Source organism: Amblyomma maculatum, chromosome 8 (genome assembly GCF_055883805.1).
Source record: "Amblyomma maculatum isolate TAMU_Amacu chromosome 8, ASM5588380v1, whole genome shotgun sequence".
NCBI lineage: Eukaryota > Metazoa > Arthropoda > Arachnida > Ixodida > Ixodidae > Amblyomma > Amblyomma maculatum.
In genome coordinates this window covers 29,708,975-29,733,493 of record NC_139351.1, presented here as the reverse complement: position 1 = coordinate 29,733,493, position 24,519 = coordinate 29,708,975, and the positions used below count along the sequence as shown (strand labels likewise).

The 24,519-nt window shown below is 45.7% G+C and overlaps 1 protein-coding gene across 2 annotated transcripts in view; it reads right to left on the bottom strand.

Moving 5' to 3' along the window:
- Positions 1–2,003: 2,003 nt before the first annotated feature.
- The window catches only part of GlcT (ceramide glucosyltransferase), a 50,615-nt gene continuing 28,099 nt past the window's right edge, over positions 2,004–24,519 (bottom strand). For both annotated transcript variants that reach the window (XM_084576156.1, XM_084576155.1), the window contains exons 8-9: positions 17,006–17,195; positions 2,004–7,555 (exon numbers count right to left, since the gene is read on the bottom strand). In XM_084576156.1, the coding sequence (XP_084432282.1) occupies positions 7,382–7,555; positions 17,006–17,195 (364 nt within the window). In that variant the 3' untranslated portion in view covers positions 2,004–7,381. The remainder of the gene's footprint in view (positions 7,556–17,005; positions 17,196–24,519) is intronic.

Here is a 24,519-nt window from a genome sequence, read left to right as displayed (position 1 = left end):
TAACGTTATCTCTACCATTTTTCTTTCCATAGCCCTCTGCGTTGTCCTCAACTTAAGTAGAACCCTCTTTGTTAGATTCCACGCTTATTCAATGTAAGTACAAGTAATTAAGATGCAACTGTTGTATACTTCCCTCTTGAGCGATACCGATAAGCCACTAGTCATAATCTGGAAGTGCTTGCCAAATGCGCTCCATCCCAGTCTTATTATCCTTATGTTATTTCCCTTTCATGGTCCGGATCTGTGGTATACTATACCTGCCCTAAATAAACATATATTCGCCTACTATTTCCAACGTAAACTGCTGTTCCCTAGGTTATTGAACTTTACCTTAGTCTTCTGCATATTGATTTTCAAGCCTACCTTTTTAGTTTTCCTGTCTAGGTCATCAATCATTCTTTGAAATTCATCCCCTGAGGTACTTATAGCAAGGCTGTCACCAGCAAATCGCAGATTACTGAGGTATTCTCCATCTACTGTTATCCTTAACTGCTTCCATTCCAAGTCTCTGAATACTTCTTTTAAGCAAGCTGTGAATAGTATTGGGGAGACCGTACGTGTCTCTTGCCTAACACCTTTATAGGAATTTTATTTCTGTATGTTGCTGTGCACCCTCTATATATCTCTTCCAGCACTTTCAGGTACGTCTCATCTACACCCTGATTTCGCAATGCCTTTATGACCGCCGAGGTTTCTACTGAGTCAAATGCTTTTTCGTAATCAATGAATGCTATGTATAAGGGCTGGTTATATTCCGGGCATTTTTCCATCACCTGATTGATGGTATGGATATGAAAAATTAATTGTGGGCGGATGAGGTTAAGAAGTTTGCAGAGGTCAAGTGGAAGCAGCTCGCACAGGACCGGATTAATTGGAGGAATATAGGATATCTAGAGCACTATAATATATGGGAGAGGCCTTCGCCCTGCAGTGGTAGTGTTCCTGTATATGCTATACAGGAACACTATGCAGTGGTGTATATAGTCAGGCTGAGGATGATGATGATGACTAGCGCCCTAACCAATATATGGTCTCCCTATTCTGGCACTCCTTATTAGAAACTGTCTAGCTCTGCCGCACCGTTACAGCGCGAGCATTAGTGCACATACGCAGATCACCACGAGGTCGACAGATGCGCCGCATTTCCGCCATATGTAGTGTTCTTGCGCTCCTCAGCATATACAGGAACACTAGTTATATGTCGGCGGACTCGGCACGCAGGGGCCCATCAGTGCGGGCGCCGCTGACGGCGCACGGTAGAGCTGTCTATTTAGTTTAGCGCGACGCGCGGGCGTCAGTATACATATGCACAGACAATCCTGAGAACGACAGATGGCGGCACATTCCCATCAAATGCCGGCGGATTCGGCACGCACGGGCCTATAAGCGCGTGCGCCTCTGACGGCGCGCGGTAGTGCTAAAGTAAACTGTCGCTTGGCATGCATGAGTCTCGCGATAGCAGTTGCCGTTTTTACCATACTATGGTGCTAAAGCTGTATATCGCGGGTTGGAAGCTATGACCGTCATTGAGAAAGTGCCACTAGAAAGAATTGTCAGTTTGAAGTGGTGAGAAAAATAAATAGCGGTTATAGGCAGAAACCAAGTGCTGATCAATTGTTTATGCATCAAATAATGATATAATAATGTCTAGTGCATCATTAACAAAAAATGCAACCAAAAGTTAGTGTATACAAGTCCCATTAGTTCCATGCGTGATGCTGTTTCCCAAGAAGCCTTTTCGAGTCATACCGGTTGCAGACTGGTCTCCGGGTGCTCGATGACGTTAGAGCAGTTTGACAAATCTGAGGTTTCTTGCACCACTTTTTCTGTTGCATACAAGGCTTTAGATTTAGAAAATTGCAAAACGTAGGTGCTGGAAAAACGCAGGACACCATCCATCACACGACGAATGCAACACAATTGTTCAGTGTGCAGGAGGCTGAGGGCACACATATTTGCCTTTTGTTGCAGGAACTTCGTGTGATGAAAAAATCTGCACGCAATGGCATTTTTATATACTTTGTTTATTTGTCACCGTTCGCTTATTGCGATAACAAAGAAACTTTGGGCTGAGTCTTGTAAAAATCCTTGAAATAAAGAGCAATGCAGTGGTAGTGCTGGTCAATTAGAAATCTCGGTACAGTTCCATCAGTTGTTCATAATCCATGGCAATATCAAGATGGCAACATTCGGTGCAGCTGTCATATCAAAACGCTGACACATCATGACACAAAAAGGGAAGCTACACAAATTTGCCCGAACAGGCTTGGTGTTGAGATGTGAACACAATAACATAGTTGAATACAGCTTAAGATTGCAGTAAACGGTATTCAATTCCCTCGTGACACAATGTAATCCACTGCTAAAACTTTTCTGGTCGACTAAATTCGATGTAACCTTCAGATAACAATTTCGATGCCTCTTGTTTGGTATAGTCAAATATCAAAAACAATTTCATTTAGTGTTCAGGGGAACAATACATGTTGCATACCATGACCTATAGGTTGTAAACTGCTGTTTTCTGAAGCTGTATCCTGCTAAGAGTAAACCAAATACTGACAAACATCTCTGAGCTCTGTTTGCAGCAGAGCAAAGTCCCAATGGCATCAGATGGACACATAAAAGGCACCTGCCAAGCCTTTCCTGCTTCACCCTTATAGAGTAGTCATAAGAGCTTCAAACCAGTGAGCAAGCAAGGTTAAATTTAGAGCAAGAACCGCCCAAGGATGCCAGATCGCTGTTACGATGCGCAGGACCTCATGCAATGAAAAGTGATGCGGACCAGTGGAGACCGAGACACCACAAGGAGTGAAAACAAACGTAAGAGCTGCTACTCTTGTGTGTTGCCACATCCCGAACACTGCACCTAGCTCTGTGTCATGATTGGGTCAAGCTGAAGTTTTCACCCTACATAATCCAACAGAGGTAGCAAAACAGTCTTTTGGACGTGATGCAAATGTTTACGCATTCAGTTGCATCCTCAAACTTGTGGCCTCTTCCACTGGCCATAAAAAGGCAACTGAGGGCAACAATCGTGTCTGTTGCCACCCCTCTAACACCTTCTACCCAAGACGAGCAACTCGTCTTAGCCCCTGTACTAAGCTTGCAAAGCAAGGATTTGGATACAAACTTGCAGAAAGAAGCACAATTTTTTTGGACACCCAAGGTGGTAGCACTCAGTTGCCAAATGTGTCATCACAGATAATTGACTGACCTATCAAGAACTTTGGATGCTGTTGCACCGATCGTTGCTGTACTGCGAGCAAATGGTAGAGTACTGGTATTTACCCATACCTGCGGTTCCTATTTGCTACCTGTAAGAATCACAGAGGGAGGCGCTCCAGAAAAATGCCAATTAGGCATACGAAACAAGCAGAAGCACAAAAGTAGCAACAAGATATATTTGAAACTACGCTCACATATGCACTGAACAGGCTAATCTCCAGTCGGCTACAGTGATGTGGCAGTTGGAACCGTCAGAAAAGTGACGACTACAATAAAGGTGTCTGGGCACATAGTACTAGGCAGTGATAATCGGTGCTCCTAATGGCTACAAAACTTCGGTTGGAGCCTGCTGGAAACAGACTGTTTGGTGCATGTGAGCTTGGTGATAGCACAGACATGTATGTCTACAGCAACGTGGCAATGTTACAGGCGGGCTAACAGCTCAGTTCATAGAAACATTTTAGAACAGGAACAAGAGCGACATCTTCACCAGAGTGCAAGTTTACCAAAAAGAAATTTACTGTCCAGCAATCACACTCCCACGCAGTTTTCATCCAGTGAGAAAAGCATGTTGGAAGGCTTGAATGTAGTCTTTGCACGGCAATGACAGGGTGGTTGTTACCCTTGTCAACAACACCTGGAGATTTAGGCCTGTGTGGGTAGCTGCGATATGGAATGAAACAGTCGGATAACAAAAAGTATCTGAGTTAATTCTGCACACAGGGCAACTCTGGCGAAGTTTCCCAACATTGAGTTAAAGATCACATCACATTTCTCAGAGTCGCCCATCTCCATCATGATAGTCCATTTTTGAAACACACATTACAACAGTTTTAAATTGGTAGAAACAGCAAGCAAAGTCCAAAACTTTGGTTTGTGGCCAGAGACGTTCCAGTTGATGCAGAGATGACATCACAGACAAAATTGGAAAAACATTCGCATAGTGACTGGAAATGATTCGGCTAATGAGAGACCCAAGATAACGCAATGGAAACCATAAAATTTGTTGGCCAACCAAAGAGCTGGAAATAATTAGAGATTAATGTATGCTTCCACTGAAATTCCGCCATGATTGAAGCTGCATCGTAGAAATCAGCAGTCCGGTGCCCTAACCAATGAGCCATCGTGGCGAGCTGATTAATGTTCGCGATGTCACGAACGGAGTTTCCATAGAAGACTCCTATGCTGAGGACATCGAATTCCAAACATTGAATTGAATTGACCAGAAATTAACTGTGGCACTGCTGCCAACCTTGGTGGAAATGATCAGGACAGGAAAAAAGAACCTACAGCAGAAGTTTGATTACAATATGTGGATCTCTGAAAACATCCGGAGTTGCCTTTCAGGCTGAAAATGTTCGATGGGTCTTATTTTTCTCGAGGAAACTTAGAAAAATGGTGCGCTTGTGGACAGATCACAAGGCTGGTGATCATGATGTCCCCCTCCCCTTTTCATAATACAGCTAACTACACTTGTGTGCTCCATTAAGAAAGCAGCGAGTGTCGAGCAGCCAACCACATGAGGGTTTGAGCAAGGCAATATTTTCACGATATGCTTAAGGCAGGCCTTTGAAATACAGCACAGCTATGTCAATCAGTGAATTAACAGAGGTAACACCACTGCCCTCATTCAACCCTTCCTTTAATGGCAAGGCTCAATGCCAAAGTAGAACGATCCTCACAGGAAGAACTTGCTGAAAATCGTTTTTCGTGCCATAGGCTTAAAGCATGGCTGATACTGTGGATGCAAGGTACGCTTGAAGTCAGACTTCGTTCTACAAACCTGCTTTCTTCATGGAATGCATGAACACACAAATCAAGTGTGTTTCCGCAATGTGCAGCTGGCAGCTCTTTGCATGGCATTCTGCGCCACAATGACAGCAGGCCTCAACGGCCTGGTGAAGCAAACCTCAGCAGGCAGGCTTTGCAAAAGGCTTTAGACCAAACTCTTGGAAGAAGTACTTCGATGATACAATCAAAAGAACCAAAAGGCCCAGATACAGCAGAAGCTTGTAAATAAGTTTTAAAAAATGCAGAGAAAAAGTGCATTACCTGAAAAAAGCCTGCAGTCTAAAACCACCAAGGTTCTAAAAAAAGGTGATTCAAGAATAGGTACAACCTATAAAGGCTGGTCAGCACACATTGGTGCAGTATTTCAATAGATTTTTTACTGGTTGCATACTTCTATTTGCATTTGCACTCTCTTTAGTGCAGAAAGTAACTTTGCAAAGCATGAGCTCCAGCTATGTCAATGATGAAAGCAGCCGAAGCCTGTCCACTGTCAATTTTTTTTTAATGCTCCGTTCCACCATGCTTATGCATTGCTGAGAGTCATTGTGGTAGATTACTACAGCAGTGCTTATGACAATGTTTCATAGTATCCAGCCTGGCCTGTTCACATACATGCTAGTGCATAGGCACTCAAAACCTGTCAAGAAAACAAATATCGAAATTATGAACACACTCATCAGAAAATTGTGTTGTCTATGAACATATTAACCCTACGAATAGCTAACTATGGGAAGTTCTGATGCTACACAATTTTGAACATACAAACTGGGAAAACACCAATGAAGTCCTACTGAATAATACCGTCCTTCAGTTTCCAAGGCGATGTGGCTTAATGCATAACTTTACTCACCATAGTAAAGTATTAGTTCCAGCCTTGCTCCACCTTTTGTGATCTGCTGTCAAAATTTAGAAAAAATTTGGAATTTCTATTTGCAGGAAGATCGTAGCCCATTTTAATAATGTTGAAAAACATGCTTTGTTCCTAAATGGGGCCCGATGCCATTCATCCAACCAACCAGTGATGCTGAAAGACGCACACAGATGTGCCTCTGGGGAGCACATTGTTACAGCAGGTGACGGCACGACGGTCATTACTGTCTACTCCTCAACAAAAAGAGAACCTCGTCTTAGAGAAAGTTTCTTTTTTGATCCAGAATTGCCACTCACAACTGGTGACTAGAGCAGTGCCACTTTGATGCGTACATGAAGACATTGCAAGCCTCAGCAGACATCTTCATTCCCTTCCTGCAGATACTGGCTGTGTTTCAAGCCAAACTGAACCCAATACTACTTGTGCCAGCATGAGCAAAGCATTCAATATCTCTGCTTTGCCCAGGAACTGCCTGGAAAGTCACCAGTCAAAATAAATAAACGCTGCCTAGATAAAACGCTATGCACTCAGAGCAATGGAAAAATGTCCAGTACATCTGCTGCTCGCTTCCTAGTGTTGTTCTAGGGCACGAAGAAAGCTCCTTGGTCGCTTCACATTCACTTTATATGTACAGCAATGCATGACATAATGATAACACTGTTCAAAAGTTCCCAAGACGTGCCTCTCTGCTAATAAATGTGTCGCTGCTCGTTCCCCCACCCCTAGAAAACAATTATGACCCCAAGACTTGTTTGCACAATGAAAGCCATTGTAGTCTTTAAGCTTCTGCGAGTGTATCATGGGTCATGTCTCTGAGAAGGAAAAAGAAAAGAAAGAAGAGCTTTTTTTTTTCTTATTGAAACAACAACCAACCCACAAGCAACAAAAAAACAGTGGAAACAAGAACAATATAAAGATGGAGTCCCACTTCACATCTGGTTAATGTCAGTGGAGAAATAACAAGGCGCAAAGTGATGAAAAAAGGAAAAGAGGGAAGCTAGAAAAACAGAACATCATGTGAAAAATCCTAAAGTGACGGCAGCATCCTCCAGGAGCGATGGTCGTGTCTGGCCGAACGAGTACATCCTGTTCTTGGGCCCAGGAAATAAACAGGATGAGGCGAGTTAAAACAAAAGGATAACAAGAATGAGGCCAGAAAAAGAAAAAAAAAAGAAGGGAGGGGGGGGAGTTGACAGACACAAGTTCCTCACATTCTATGTACAAAGCTCGTGTGCAAGCACACGCACGCACACACACACACGCGCACATTTGTTGAGTCTTGCCGTCGAAACGCGCAGCCAGCACGCACTCCTGGCACTCGAAGTAAAACACTGAAAGCCACCACGGAAGGTGGCACCCTCCCAGAGTCACACAACGCACAGCGGCACCAGAGTAAGTGTGCAGGAATGAAGTGGTCCACCGTTGTCTCCCGAGGAGGGAGGGGAAAGGGTCTTTGTTCGGTGCCTGCGGCACATCTCCTAGGGGCAAGTGTCACTAGGAGTCAGGCTTGACCACTTCGACCGTGCCGCCCCACCGTAATCGGTAGAGCCCAGCACGCCACCGAATCGTCGGGTTCCACAATGCATGCAGGAAGAGGTAGAGGGCGCCGCACTCGCGAAATGTCCACGCTACTACAAACTCCCACTTGTTGAAGGGAAGAAGGCCATTCTGTGGGAGACCAGGATGAAAGAACACACATAAGGTCACAGAGCAAAGATCACAGGGCACACAATGCACTTTGTGACGCATATGTAAGCACATTCTAATTGAAGTAAACTTAGCTATTGACAGAAAATGAGCAATCATCACTGAGGTACCAGAAAATTCCTACCACGATGAAAGCTGTAATGAAAAACTTGCTGTTATAAGCCAGTGGTCAAACCTAGGTGTGAAAATGACGCACCTTAGCAGCAGACACGTGTGCACGCCCTCACACATGCACAAGCAAAATTTCAAGCGAAAATGTTGCCCTAACTTCAAAGCTGCTTTATGCGAACAAATCAATTTTCTTCTGCCACGTGCAGCACACATTACCAATTAAAAATTCTCTACACCTTCCATTTTAAGTACGACCTCATCAGGTACGTCACTACACTGTGCAATGAAAGTGCGGACTTTGCCCATGTGCAATAAAAGACAGACGTGACTTCATCTGCAGTGCTGTCTGCAGAGGCCTATTTGCTTTTGCCTGCATTAGCTTCTTGCTATGCGGCCACTTTTTCCTGCAGCAAAAACTGCTTCAGCTTCTTCCAGCCATTGCTGACTGCGTTCATTGTTGGGTCTTGCACGAACTTGGCAATAGACCATTCACGACAAAAATTCCTGCCCACATATGCAAATGGCACGATCGCGCAAGGGGAAAATCGCAGGCAGCTAGACCTGCTTACAACCAGAGCTCCTCAATACTACCAGTTGCGAAACTTCGCATAGGGCCCATGTATCAAAAAGGGCGGTTTTGATTGGTCAAAATTCGGGTGTTTACGAATAGTGGTGGCACCCGCGGCCATTAAAGAAAACTGCGTCTAAATTCCAGACTGTCCGATTGTTGATAAATGCGCAACCATTATGGACAGTAAAATTAGTTGAAGACTTACAGCAGCAAAAATTATTAGAATAACAGCCATATAGTAGTTAGTTAAGATGGAAAAGAGGAGAGAAAATTCTGATTTCCAAATGGCAATGGCGGCAATAATAATAGTAATAATAATTGGTTCACAGGAAGGGAAAGGCACAGTATCTGTCACACTTGCTATGTGGACACCTGAACCATGCCGTAAGGGAAGGGATGAAGGTGGGAGTGAAGGTGGAAAGAGAAAAAGGGTAGCCGTAGTGGAGGGCTATAAAGTAATTTCGACCACCTGGGGATCTTTAACGTGCGCTGACATGGCACAGCACACGGACGCCACTTCGTTTCGCCTCCATCGAAACGCAGCCGCCGTAGTCGGGTTCGAACCCAGGAACTCCGGACAGTAGTCGAGCGTCTTACCACAGCACCACCCCGGCGGGAACAAGCTTGTATTGAGCGCTTCCAGATGGCACGACAATTCATAGACACCCGAAAAATGAGCACAAAATCCGGTCACTTTTTGAAGCGGAGTTTTGCGACTGGTGTGATCCAAAAGCTCTGCTTGCAACTGCATATTAAACCACAGCTTTGTGGTGGCACTAGGAGTTGGCACAAGATATGGTGGTGTTAGATACAGCCTACGTCACACACAAAGAAATGGCGGTTGCCGTTTCATGCAAAAGTTGTGGCATTGTTAATTTTAGTTCAATTCGTAACACTGATGCTCGATTACAAAGGTAAAGATGAATTACATATCGTATAAACCCACGTATAATACAAGGTTTTTGCCTATTTTATTATGTCAAATTTCCGCCTCGTATTACCATATTTACTCACGTAATGCTCACCCCCCCCCCCCCCCTAATTGGCTGTCAAAAATTGGACATTTTCTTTCGCGTAATCATTACACCACCAAAATCACTGCCACGAGAATTGTCTCCTAGTAGTAACAAGCGTCATCTTTGGAGCACTACCGAAACTAGCTGGCGTAATTGTGTGCGCGTGCTACCAGGCGGCGACAGCGTGCTCGAGTAGAAGACGCAGTAGAAGATGACGGCAAAGATGATGACTGAGACCACAAGCGCGAGTCTGGAACAGAAGGAAGTTTGAGCGCAAGACTCGTCCTGGTCGACCATTAAACCAGTCATATCTTTGGGCCCTCCTTGGCGTTCTATCGATACGTGACAATATCATCAACATCATAGGTTATGCTCGTTGAGTCGTCGTGTGTATTAGCTCTATGCATTGTGTAGCCTTCGTTCCGCCATTTTGTCAGGTGTCTCAGTGTCTCGTCGTTGTCTTCTTGTTCCGACCATGTTACTTGTTTTGTTCTACTGTCTACCTTGTTCTTGGTGCCACAACGTGATGGGGCGGTACGCAAACTATACATCCGCTTTTATGCTGAAAGCTATCGAGTATGCGTTAGAGCATGGCAACTGTGCTGCCAGCACGCACTTCAGGATACATGACTGGAGATGGTGACTGCAGAGTCAACACGGGCTCGGATCAAGTCACTGATCAAGTGTAGAACCGTATGGTCTGTTGTGAGCATTGTATGTACCACGAACGCGGGGAGTGATGGTGAAGCTACGTGTGGCGAATGAGGTGTTTTTGGCGACCTTGTAGTTTTATAACAATAGGTAAGTTCTGCTTGAAAGCAACGTTTTGGTTATATTTACAATGGCTGGTGTAAGAATCCTGTTTCACACCTATATTTAAATTTGCTTTTAGCGCTCCAAAACATTTGCCCAAGAGCTTTCCCCGCATAATTATCGCACCCCCTAACTTTGCATCAATTTTCTATAAAATGAAGTGCGAGCATTATGCGAGTAAATACCGTATTTACTCGCATAATGCTCACACTTTTTCAGCGGGAAATTGATGCGAAGTGTGATAATTAAGCAAGGAAAATTTTCAGGTAATCTTTTGGAGCGCTAAAAGCAAATTTAAAAAATTTAAGTAGGTGTGAATCGGGATCCTTAGGCCAGCTAAATATAACCAGAGCGTTACTTTCAACCAGAACTTACCTTTGCTTTAAATTTACAAGGTCACCAAAAGCACGAATTGCTAAAGCACTTTATTTTCCGCACGCAGCCTCATCATCACTTCCCGCGTTTCGTGGTATAATATTCACAGCAGACCATACAGTTCCGCTCTTAATCAGAGGCTTGATCCGAGTCTGTGTTGACACTGCAATCGCCGTCTCCAGTAACCTACTACGCCGAACTTGACGCAGAGGTGTCAGTTGGCAGCGCGGTTGCTGTGCTGTAGCGTGTACTCGAAAGCTTTCAGCGTAAGAGGGGACGGGGGGATCAAATTGCTGAAATTTCGCGAAAAATCAAATTTTAGAAAAGATCAAATTTGGAATCTAAAAGGCTTGTTCAATCACATTGCAAAAACATTCCGCTGAAAACAGCATTAAAGTGTGCCTAAAAATTGTTTTTGTGACCTCTGGTAGCAAAAAATTGCCCGAAATGTTCGCGAAAATGGTCGATTTCCGAGCGCAATAACTCAGCAGCCGGAGCGCTGATCACGAAAATTTCGGTACCACTGGAAAGCTTGTTTCACCGCAGTACTCCTCCCATCGGAGCCACATGTCCAGACAAAAAATAAACAAACAAAAGTAAATGCAAAGGCCTCGCAGAGCCACTTCTAGGCGTTGATTGGCTGCGCCAGTCACGTGGCGCTCAGCACGCTTTCCGAGTGGCTGCTGGAAAGCGCGCCATTGCTTGCAGCGTCTGCTCCTGCCTCATTCACACACGCTTTTGTCAACTGTTCGGTAGTTTGGGAATCCGCGGCTGGTGTTCTGCATTTTTAGTCCCCCCCACAGTTGCGTGAGGCTTCCTCTGTGTGCCAGAGATGCAGTGGTGTGCGGTGCAGAAGTATAGGACGAAGTATGCGTGCGGGAAGCACGAACGCAAGCCTCCTATCCAGAAAAAGAAGCGATCAGCGGCAAATCGGACAAAGCGAGGACCGTGTCGGCAAAAACACTTTTCGAAAAGTATCAGCGCACCGTGCGGTCCGTCCGAAAGGCAAAGAAACTGAAGCGGTGGTGGAAGCGACAAGGATATCGTACTTATGTTTCGACGCGGTACGGCTCCAACGAACGGAAGTCTCAAGACACGTGGAAAGCTCGGCTGATGCAATCGCGCAGCCACACGGATATGCCCCAATGCACTCGGTGAAGATTACGGAGATATGTCGCGGAAGGCTGACCTGACCTTGGAATCGATGCTAGGAAGTGAACCCGAAGACCCGGCACCGTCAACCAACGTCGCAGTGCAGTGTCGACACGGAGAAAGTTCCGTTTTCACCAGGGCGGGTGACGCTGATGCGGCGCGAGCTCTCGAGTACGACAGTGAACGTTAGTGCAACCGGAATAGTACCATTCCATGGCACCTAGGCCTGAAATCGATTCCCAGCAGTTAATCTTAGGTCCCGGCTCCATCGACTAGCCGCGACATCGCGATGCAGTTCTGATATGGAGAAACTTCCGTTTTTGCGATGGCGAGTGATACGCTGCCAGGCTTGCGGCAAATGTTTGCCTAACCCAATTCGCACCATTCAGGTGCCTGGAACCGCGTTCTGCGCCCTCGGAAACAACCCAAAAGGAAGCGTGCAGCGTAGCGATACAGTATTTCAATGCAGAGGCGTTTTGATGGGCGAAAAGTGGCTGTGCAACTTTAATGTTAGTTTTCTCAAAAATGCCTTTTGACCCAACTGTCCTGCTTGCAGAAAGCGTAGCACGGCAATGGCTTGATGAATTTTCAGGAGGTTTGTTGCATTATATTCCTTGGTGATTTCTTTATGCAATGACATTCCCATATATTCAAAATATGGTGTCATTCTTTTACTTTTTAGCTATTTTGAAATGGTGAAAATGAGTGCATTATGCAAGCATGGATGTAATGTTCTGTGTAAAAAAAAGTCAAGCTGATAAAAATATTTGGGGAATGTTACTGCATGAACCATTCATATGGCTAAAATGTAAGACCAACTATGGGCTTCTACCACAATTTTTTGTTACGCCTGGCTTTCTGCAAGTTTGGTAAACAATGATACAAATATAAATTTTTAATATCAAAACTACTGGAAATATCTTAATAAAGCTTTGGAATTAGCCATTCAGCACAGTTTTCAATAAGCATGCCAAGTTTTATTGCTTTACTACAAAAATTAAAGAATTTCACTTCAATCTCCATGCCCCCCCCCTTAAAAGCAACTGTACAGCTTGTGTACCGTCCTATCGCGATGCAGCACCAAGAACAGTAGGTGGTGGAACAAAGCAAGTAACATGAATGGAACGAAGATGCGGAGATACCTCTCAAAATGGCCACGATGACTACAAACATCATGGAGGTAAAAAACAAAACAAAGACGAGCATAACCTATGATGATAAGGATGTACCCAAGCACGCTATCGCCGCCAGGTAGCGCGAGCACACAACGAGGCCAGCTAGGTTCAGTAGCACTCCAAAGATGGCACTTGCTGCTACTAGCAGACGACTCTCATGGTGGTAATATTGGTGGTGCGATGATTATGCGAGGGAAAAAAATTCAAATTTTTGACGCCTAATGCGGGGGGGTGCGAGCATCAAGCGAGTGAATACGGTACAGTATATGCAGATCCGAACGATTTTCAGTCTGAATTCGCAGTTCTGGCCTCGTTATTAATCAGCGCTCTTAACATCAGGCTTCCAGCAAGAGGAGGCGCTATCTAGTGGTGGTGTCGGCAGACTGTTTCGATGGTTTCGGTTTTACCATAATGACCCTGCAATCCACGGTGCCAGCGATGCATGCTGATCGGAAGAAGGTTGACCGCACCTTGCATGCACAATGTAGGGTAGCAAAAGTGTCCTTCGGCACATTGCATGGGTCTCTCACGGGCCTCTCCAGCCATGATGGCATGCCCTACAGCCGAATCGCAGATGCTTGACCAACATTCCCAAGAAGAGTCTTGGTCGCACCTTCGAGACATGTGGAATACCAAACGCCTTTAGAGGTACGGGAAAGATGTCTTTAGCAAGGGACTCTTGGCGAATACATCGGACGACCATAACTCCGAAAGCCCTGGATCCGACAACTATTCTTAGGCGTATACACTGCACGCCTGCATGCAGTGCTAGACGCGAAGAGGCATGAACGTGGCAAATGCTAACCGGCAGCTTGTGCGCTGCCATCCCGCATCGGAGCCGGAAGCGACTTACTGGTTTTATAACAAACTGAAGACCATGTGGCTTCTGAGATTGCTAGGACGAGTGTGAGCTGCCCTTCTCCCCATGGTGTGTGAAATTCCCCGATCTAGCGTGTCGGCACGAGTAGAGGAGTGAACCAGCACCAGTATACAGGGTGTCTAGCAAACCAGTATTCTCAACATTCCCGACTTTTCCAGATCTTCCCTGATTATTTCAGTTCAAATTCCCTGACAAATAAAGCGACTCAAAACTGTAGCTGCTGATAGCCCAGACAAAAAATTCACAACAAAAACCTATTCATTAATCATATTCCACAATTTACAATAGTGAAAAGGCTGCCATTAGTGTTAATAGCCGTTAAGAACGTCAAAAGTTTACTGAAAAGTGAAAAGCACACTGATGCCTCCATCAGAGCATGCGGGCCGTCCACCCTGCAAAAAGCCAAAACAGTCCAATCCAATATGGCCGTGCGCGCGTACTAGCAGCACAGCTCGCCGATCACTTTCACGCTGGCCGCTGCAGTTATTCCAGCTTTTTGTCACGTGCTACTCTCACGCAGCGCTTCCGCATATTTTAGCGAGTGCCCACCTCACGTGCGTATTGGTCCTTGTATTGTGGCAGCTCAGCCATGCGTTGATGTCAAAGTAATATGTCGCCGCAGCGGCCGTGCGCTGGCGAGACAGCACAAAAAAAAAATATCTGCATGAATACTGTGCATTAGCTTAAAATGAAAATGCATTGCAGAATATCAGAATATATTGTGCCATTTCCTCTGATTTGCCAAAATTTTTGATGGTTTCCCTGACGTTTCACTGATTTTTCTCGGTGCATAAAATTTCCCTGACAATTCCTGGTTGCTAGACACCCAGGTATATGAAGGTTCGTGGCACTATTCAGTGCCTGGCGCGGAGTGGCGTTGGACGCGAAGGTATATACCTCGTGAAGAAACTGTGAAATGTAGTGTAAATACAGTGAAAGCTCGTTAATTCGAACCTCGCTAATTAGAATTTTCTGATAATTCGAATTACACTACTTGGTCCGGCTAAGCTGCATAGAGATCTGTGTACAAAAAAGACCGTTAATTTGAACGTGAGTCGGTTCCGCAACGAATAATTTGAACTACGTGCCGCCATGTCTGGGCGGCCTGATGCAACAGCACGTGGCAAAACAAAAAAGCCCTCAGTGATATAGCGGCATAGCTAGAGGCTGCACACGTCCAAAACGGGAATAGAAGATGAAACCACGAAAAGTGGGTAAAGCCTAAATGGCGCCATGACAGGCGCGGCGGCGACAGAGGGTAGGGGTTGGCGGCCGCGGCTGCCTGCTCTCTCTTCCGTGCAATCTCCGAAACTAGCAACTAAATACTCGTTATTCGAGCCCTGTTCATTCTGAAATATAGATAAGCACTGTCACGTGGTCCCAGCCAATGCACATGAAGGGCCATGACCTTAGGTTGAGCGCTACGAATTACGCGGGATTTTTTATTTTATTTTTTGTGAGAGTCGTCCATCCTTCCACCCATCGGTCATCAACGGGAGCATGCGGTCAGCCGCGATCATGACACCGGCTTTTAGCATCGTTCGCTTCAAAAGGCATTTGCTGCTCTAGCGCGTTCCAGGCAGTAAACGGTGTCTGCCCCAATCGCCCATGGCATGATAAAGCGAACATACTGAAAACGAGGCTTGCACAACCGGACAAGTGCTGGTAGTCTGCCAAGATCGCCCCCACCACTCCCTCTGCTAAGCTAGTGCAGCATCTTGGCGCAATGCGAAGAAATGCGTTGTGGACAGTGACTGCGCGAAACGGGGGGGAAGCGCTAAGGACTGGTCTTTCTTTTTCTTTTTTTATTCCTAGGCAAAAATCAGGGGTGGGTGGGTGCATTTTGCAAGTGTGTTCATTACGCGAGTAAATACCGTAAATTTACCGCAATGCAACTGGTTGCTGTCAGTTTTTTCGAGGTGATTCGATAAATCTAAATAAACAAACTAGATTCCCTAGGAAGGGAAAGCATAGCAGGGGGTGGCAGAAAGTTAAGTGTGCAGATGAGGTCAAGAAGTTCGCAGGGGTCAAGTGGATGCAATTAGCACAAGACCAGGTTAATTGGAGGAATATGGCAGAGGCCTTTGCCCTGTAGGGGATATAGTCAGGCTGATGATGATAAGCGGATTTTTATGGTACTTTATTCTGAAATATGCGCTATATTGATATTCATAGTATGGAGGTAATTTTACACAAAAAGATATTAAAAACGAGTTAGGAACTTTCAAAAAATTGTTATTTGAAAAATTCGTTGATGTGTTTGTACTAAAAAGATTTGACTAGCATATATTTACCATACATTTAATTGCTTAATATGATAGCTATAACTTTTTTCGTATTTATGCTAAGGTGATGACATTTAGAATGCAATTTAATAAGAGGAAGCTCAGTCAACCTTGAAAAGTTTTATCAAAATTCGTGGAGCAGTTCAAAAGTTGACTGCAGGCCTAGCATCCTGCCTCCTTAAAACACTATCCACCACCATTTGCACCACTTTTTTATCCCATTATGCACCAAATGAAGTGCGGCTACATATTGAAACATGGTCCAAATGGCGTAGCTCAGTAAGCTGTGCTATATGTGACGAACTGGACAGATGGGGCTGCAATCAGTTCAGGTTTGCACATGCTCTCACTGTATCTGGTGTTTAATTCTAACCGAATGTTTAGTACTCGAAGTATCCATCCCAAGCAAACAACATTTATGAGAAGCCTTGTTTCACGTGGTGTCAGTTCACAAGACACCTCGTGAGGGATGGCATCGCAGTACATAAGCAGCTGCATTTCAACTCCAAGGATGCCTGCTATGCGCTAGTGCGCGATCTGCAGCCAGCTGCCAAGTGTGTATACACATGGCTATCTGTGCTGTGCGAATGCCAGAACCAGTTAAAGGACTTGATGAGGCTCACTGATTACAGCCAAGAACAAGGGAGCCATAGTGCTCCCGAAACGTCATTTGTTCCTGACCACGGTCAGTGACTAGCCAACCTCATAAAGCCACAATTACCGACCGGTCATATGTACGTCAATTCGGCCAATTTCGGAGAGCCATTTTAAGCAAAGGGCTGACCTGGCTCCAGTGAGCATGGCAAAGCATCAATGGCCTTTTCCTTTTTCAGGCAATGGCTTTGTGTGCTGAAATAGGACACTGAAAATGCCCGCTGTGCCATTCAATCATAGTTATGAGCTGTATTCCAAAAAAGTTACTATTCAGAGCCTTATTCATTATCCCATCTGCATGCTTCTCAGCAGAGCAAGGCCACCCTCATGTGGAGGTCATCGAAGGCGACGAAATTGGAGCCTCGTGATGTGCCCGCACCTGGATGATGCTGAGCAGCATCCAGTCGAGCAGGAACCAGAGCAGCAGGTGCAGCAGGTAGACTGCGAAGGCGTCCCACTGGAACAGGAAGCTGGTCGCCCACGCCACCAGGGCCCCCAACAGCATGCATTCGGACAGAGGCTCCAACAGCATAGTGTGCGGCACCATGGCAAACCGCAGCTTGGCCCACCTGCACACCACACACCATCTCAGCACTCTTCCCAAGCTTAGCCTTCGTCACAAATTCCCTGTGCCTCTGCTTTGCCCTTTCTGGCGATAGGCGATAGAATGCTTTAAAAGCTGAATTTAATACAACGCTTTGCTTTCAGATCGAATATGAATAGTAAAGCGAAAAACCAAAACGAATATGCATGAAGCAGTCGATGGCACGATGGCATGCCGTCTGGTAAGGAATCATGGCTTGGTGAGGTTCACTGGTCACGGATTATGGTCAACAACAAATGACGTCTCGGGGGCGCTACGGCTCGCTTTTTGTAAAGTTAGTATCGTTTTTTAGCAATTTCGCTTAGTCCCAAAACATCATTTGTTCTTGACCATGGTCAGTGACCAGTGAAACTCATCAATACACATGAAGTATTTGTAATAAAATGCACTATTTCAGCATACTAAATAAGCAATCGTGCGAAAGTGCCAGCACAGGCACTGCGCTATAAGTTGCAGAATGAAAGCTGTTACAAGTTGCAACAATCAGGGGTTGTAGCATGGAATCAACATTTATTAACTACCGCACATGGCCGACTATATGAGTCGACTTTTCTTTCGAAAGATGGCCTTCTGAACTTTGAGGGTTGACTAATGAACGGAGTCGATCCTTGCGAGAAGTCATGAATTCTACACATACGTGGAGTCAAAAGCAGGTAATACCACGTGGATTCACACATATATCCGCGATAGTTGCCAGGCATGGTACAAAAGCGGACTGCTTAAAAAACACGAATTCGCCTAAACATAAACCCCAAATTTTAGTTTTCATTGGACAGAAATGCTTTGTAGACGAATCATGGGCAATCCACATAAAAATAGGTAATGCCGTGCCTCAGATCGAATCCAATTCAATCTCAAACCATGCGACTAGTCATGTACTGTCAGAAGATCCCTCTGCACAGTTTTTTTTTCTGCGTTTCGCTTTGGGAGGTCGGATCGCTGACTGTCAGCGGTGCGCATTATTAGTGTGCCTAATAGATGCCAACAATCCGCCAGACCAGTGCTGCCAAATTAGCGGTTTTGCCGCTAAATATACCAAGTTTTTATAAACTATATAGCGGGCAAAAATGTTGCATCACGGGAGGTGGGTTTTTTAGCGGTTTTAGGTCTTGTTGGCTTTTTTTCTGGCAGTTTTTGGTGATCCTACATATTTAGTTAAAAATAGTCTAAGCTCTTTAAAACTAATTTCATTTCTGCAAAAGGAATCCACCTATTTCACAAAATGTGGCGCCCTCTGGGAGTGGTAAAAAATTCATCTGCTACTGGTTGAAAACGTCTGTGGGAGATGCAGCCGCCAGCGAAATGATGGTGTGTGTTTTTGACAGCTACCGCCATCTGTCGCATACGCCTGTCTGGAATATTAACTACACATGGCCTCTGAGATCAGCTCCGGTTGCGCCGATCGCGGAGGCCAAGAACTGTGCATGTACAGCTTTGGTTGGTGGTTTGTTCTCAACCCGGAAAAAGGCGTGCATGCGCGGAGTGGCCTTGTGAAAAAGGCGGATTCACTGTAAGTGCATGAAGTCAATGAGGTGGCAATTGATTTGCATAGCGTTTGTTAATGTAATCATGGCCTCTGCTGTTGCATAGCACGCAATCTGCCGGAAAGGGCCCTATCAAGTATCTACAGGAGTTTAGGAGAAAAAGTGGCTGCAGGACCATATTTTTCGAGACAAGATATTCAAAGTTTCAAATGCAAATGAATGCTCTTTGTGCAGTTAAAAATTCATCGGTTGCCATTACAAAATTCATGAGTACCACGAGAAATAATTGTTGCCGTTCAGCTGCGATAGAGGTAACCCACACTGATCAGCTGGAACAACCGTAGGTGAGTGGCTGCACTCTGTGCCGAAGTGAAGAAGCAGGGATGCCTTAAAAGAAAATTCCTTCAAGAGGGCCAAGTTTCTTGTCCTCGCACTGATGGTGCTCTGGTCGAACGCAGAGGTTGGATGCATTACTAATTCTAATGCAACCAATTCATAGAGGTGGTCACTGTGAATATTCGAGTCAGATTTGAAAGCTTTACGCAGAACCGATAATTTGCAAATAAGTTTTAAAAAGTGCTCCTGACGACCGTTCGCAGTCGATTTGGGTGACACATCGCCACGCAGAAGCTTCCCCACTGACATCATTGGGGCTGCAGGGCGCGCCCGCTCATTGGACACTCCCAAGTTAGGCGAGCAGGACAGGGCATGGTGGGGCATTGTCGCGACTAGTTTTCTTCTTTCTTCTTACACGCCAGCATGGGTTGAGTTGAAGAAGGGAAGGAGGAGCATGATTTTTGATCGCCGGTTTGTTTGTCGCTAATGAAGCTAGCCTAAAAAATTTTCCGTAGTAGAAAGGATTGATGGGATACTTATTCCCAGAGCGCGTTTAATAATTCTAGTAAACAGCTTTTCGTGGGCCCTTTTTAGATCATTCAATTAACTAAACATCACCAAATGCAAACAGGGAATTTAATGTGAACAGAGATTACACATTTCATCTCAACTATTCGAGCCGGACTTCTAAGGCAGAATAAATATGCTGCTATAACTACAAACTGTTCGCAAAAGTAATCAAAAAGATCCACATGATATGAAGGTGAGTGTTTGCAGCAGTGCTGGAATCTCGCCTGTACTTTGTTCCACTAGATGTTTGCTGCACTGCAAACAGCTTTGCGAGATGGAACATAGAACAGGCGGTAGGAGCAGACAATCGCCAGCAGAGTTCTCGGCAGACCAAGGTGAAATGGATGTTTTTTTCACGTGAAAGTATATGTGCAGTTAGCAGTTCAAAGTCAGGAAAAAAGTTCCTTTACAATTTTAATTTAAACCTGCAGAACGCATTCGAAGTGTCTAGTAAAGAGCGAAAAAATTTCTTTGTACTACATCTATTTATAGCATGGGTTTATTATATGCAGAACAAAACATAAATGGCATAAAATAACTTTTTGATGCAGATATTGACCTTAGCAAATTTTGGGGCTTCTCGCCGCGGGTTTTTCACTTTTGAGTTGCCAACACTGGCCACTGCACCCTTGGCAACAATACTGCACGGCTTTCAAGCAGAGAGTTATCCTCTGTGTAGAGGCGAAAAACATCTCAGCAGGGCAGAAGTTTGACGTGTCGGAAAAGTGAGTGGCGGATTAGAGAAAGCAACACGCCGTACTTATCGTGGCCCAAAATCCCCGCCACTGCAGATGCAGTTCGAGACTGGATTCAAGACCAAGCGAGCAAGAGCCTGTATGTTTGCAACAGTGACACTGAAGCTGTTGCGGATATGTGCATCCCAAGCACTGGCTTGAAAGAGTCCACGAAATGGGCAAAAAATTTTATGAGATGGAACGTCTCATAAAATTTTTTGCCCATTTCGTGGACTCTTTGATGCAGATATTGGCTTTAGCAAATTTTCCTAAGTCTAAGGAGATGCACGACTATATACCAAAAGTTGTCCGAAGCATGTGAAGATAAACAGCGCATTTTTGTGCTACCTGAAGGGCTTGAAGGCAAAACATTAATTTCTGCTTGGTCAAACTGGCAATGCCGACCAGACTCCAGTCTCGTTTGACATGCCTAGTATGAAAACAGTGTCCGTGAAAAGGAAATGCCAGGTTTGCCAGCTGGCCATGGGCAACAAGCACAACCGCTTCCCGGTGATGTGCCATACAAGCAATGGGTACAAGCTGCCACCCTTTCTTCTGTTCAAGAGGATCGTCCAAGGTTATTGCACAAGTGAACAAAAATGGTTTTTCAAATGATGAAAGTGTCCTCAAGTGGTTTTGTCTAGCATGGTGAAGGCGGCCCGATGCATTGCTGAAGCTCCACGGCATGCTCATCCTGGACTCCTTCCATGGTCACATCAGCTGCCGAATGAAGACCGCAGTAGCGGATGGAACTTGGTTCTTTCTGGGTGGATTGACTTGATATCTATCCTTCAGCTTCTAGACGTTGTGCAGAACAAGCCATTCAAAGACTGCATCGGCGCAATGTACACTAAAAGTCTTCAAAAGGAAAGCTTCAAGACATGAACAAGGCGGCTGAAGTGCCCTTCTTTGAGCCAAGTGGCCCAATGGTCGACTCTTGGTACACACTGCCAGCCAACATGATCCAAGAGAAAACTTTCCACGTGCAGCATCTTATCACCGCTTCCGACGGCCAGCAGCACCAGCAGTGGCTCAGATGATCGTGACTGCGTCCTTGTAATAAGGGAGTAATTACTCATTGCATCCACCCAAGCGCAGCCATACGGCTACAAAGGAAAGCTATACAGCTTTCTCAGAAACTTCGTAGTTAAAGAAAAATTCGTCCTGATCCGGGAATCGAACCCGGCACCACTCGCCCTACCATCTAATCTGCTGACCGTCCTGGTTAGCTCAGTCGGTAGAGCGACTGCCCCGACTGTGTCCTTCTTGCGTGCGACAACAAATCGAATCGTAAGAGGCAATTCCTGTGCAAATAAATATCTTTAAAAGACTCGGTCTTCTGAAAACTTACAGGGGAGCTAATGCTTCAGCGCACTTTAGTGGCGACCTATACAGTCGAACCTGGATACACTGAACCCGGATATTTCAAGTTTTGATTATATTGAGCTCGCAAAATATCCCCTTGAAAACCCCATGTAAAAGTATAGGAAAGCTGCGTCGTACATCGAACTCAATTTCACCGGACGTTCGATACATCAAACTCTGCACCACGCATTGGACGGTGCACCTCCCTCAAAGACATCGCTTCACCTCGGCCGTTTGCCGCGTGACGTTTTCAAGTCACACGCGGAGGGAATGAGAGGACACAGCTCGGCGACGGCTGGTCTAGGGCAGCGCCGCACCCTTCCCCAAAGGCGCGCGCATCTGCGATGATCGCTGCCACGCTAGCACGCCACGTGACGTTTGCAAGCCACGTGTGTGAAGGAACAAGAGGGAACCAATGCAGCCGCGGTGTTCGGGAGAGGGGAAAAACACTAGAGCGAAGCGCAAGGGTGCGCCCACTCTTCTGTTGAGCTTTGTCTCTCCCCTTCCTCTCTCTTTCCCGGTTTCGTTCGCAGCAGCACGCACTACGCATGCGCGGACAAGCCAGCTCAGCCTGTGGCAGACGCTTCTCCAGTGCGTGTTGTGAATGCTCTGCGTGCGGCCGCTGGCGTGCGATGAGCGTCTCATGTCGTCGTGCTGAACGCGCGTAAGCTACCGTGGCCGTGAACGCTAAAAAACGGCAGATCTATATATATTTTTTTTTGCAAGAGTCCTTTATTCTTGCCGTCGGGCTGAACGTATGCTATGGCGGCTGCGGAGGTTAAGAAGCGGCAATCGTTTTTTTCTTTTGCGAGAGTTGTTCTTGTCGGACCGAACGTGCGGCGCAGCGTAAGCTATGGCGGCTGCGGACGATAAGAAGCGGCAGTGTTTTTTGTTCTTTTGTTTTGGCGCGAGTGTTTTGGTGAGAGTCGTTCATTCTTGCACCTATGAATCAACGAAAGCATGCGGTCGGCTGCGGTCATGCCACCGGCTTTTAGCATTGTTTGCTCCAAACAGCATTTACAGCTATCACGCTTGCCAATGATTTTGTAGCAGTGGACTACGCCCGCCCCACCCTAAGCGCGGCATGATAAATCGAACCAGGCTTGTGCAATCAAGCCATCACGCGGGCACTCTACCAAGTTTACTCCCTGCCACCGCAGGATCTATGAAAAGTGTGGTTAAAAGATAAACACGTCGTGGTGTTATCGCTGCGCAGCACCTTGGCACGCTGTCAATAAATGAGCTGTGGATGCGACGGTCGAAACGGAGGAACGCGCCACCGAACGCTTTTTTTTCTTCTTCAAATTCTCGGGTGCAAAATTGGGCAGTGGGTTCATTATGAGAGTGGGTTGACTACGCGATAAATACCGTATCATTTTTCATGATCGCAAGTGACGTCTCAAGCCGATTTCTGTATATCGAATTAGCGATATATTGAAATATTTCGCGATCCCCTTCGAGTTCGATATATCCGGATTCGACTGTATTCGAGATCAATTTTTTATTTTATTTTCTAAAGAGGCTCCGCAAGTTGGGGTCAGAATTAGGCCGTGTACTTTCCAGTTTCAAGCATAAAAATACCAATAAACATCTGCCAGTAAAAAAAGTTATTGAATCGGCTAAAACCAGAAAACGCCAATTTTCAATATGTTCATGCTAGTCTAGGACCCATACTTGACTGAAAACTTTCCATTTTGTTCCCTTTTAAATGCAAGAACGGACCAGCAGGCACTCGAAAAACCAGTACACACAAAGAGGACAGCCCCTGCTAGCATCTCTGTTGAGGCAGCAGTGAACGATTTCCGCACATCTGTAAGTAAGCGTCTCCCCAAGCCTTATTTTCCAATCAAAAGATCTTGCTCCCAGATGAAACTCCAGCATTATTCATGGAACTAGTAGCAGGAGACATGCTTTTGTCCCCATCCTGTGGGGGGCGGATTGCTCATTGTTTGAATTAGCGGTACCTAGAGGTGAAGGGGAAACTATCACTCAGCAAAAAGTTTAAGAAAATTATGTGTGGTGTAGGGCCCCATATTACGGGATGGATGACAGAGTCATGGTCTCTTAGATCGGGCATTAAGGCAAGGTTTGCTGAACTTTCCTGAGCCCTGCCCCGTTGTCTAACCTTAGAGGCCACAAATGCACACTGACACAGAAGCTAGAAAGATTTAGAATAGTGGGCTCCAAGCCTTGAGGCCCCCAAGGAGCTTCGGGCATCAAAATGAGCATGCGCAAAACGTAAGGCATGTTTAGAGTCTTGGGTTAGCGCTTGGTTCAGATCCTATTTTTCGGAAATAGCGTTTGCCCCAAGCCACCTTGGGGCACTCGGGTTACAGCAACATGGCAGCGTCCAGCCAAGCGATGGCCGCTCGCCTCAACACCGATTCTTTGTTATTGCTGCATGGTGCCGCGTGTTTGAAGCTTGTGCTATGTCTAATGATGTCCACACCACCAGATTTTAGCGATAAAACGCACCCTATTTTCCGATTGCTTCTGGACTGACGAGCTGCTAGGCTTAGCGAGTTCACCTCGTTTGGTTGCCAAGGAGACCAGACATCAGAAAGCGCAGAAGGTTCAAATGAGGCTTCCCTGCTCAGCCTGGATTGGCTAAGATTAGCCGATTTCGTGTTGTCTGAAGAAACCGGTCTTATCTCATTGTAACAGCAATCTTCGTTGTGCTTTGATGGTATCGCGCAAGTGGAAGGCTCGGCAGTGAGCGCATCAACTGCACAGCACTACTTTGAGCGGTATTGCTTTCGCATAGACGAGGAAGTGGAGCCTACCGCGGAAGATGAAGAGG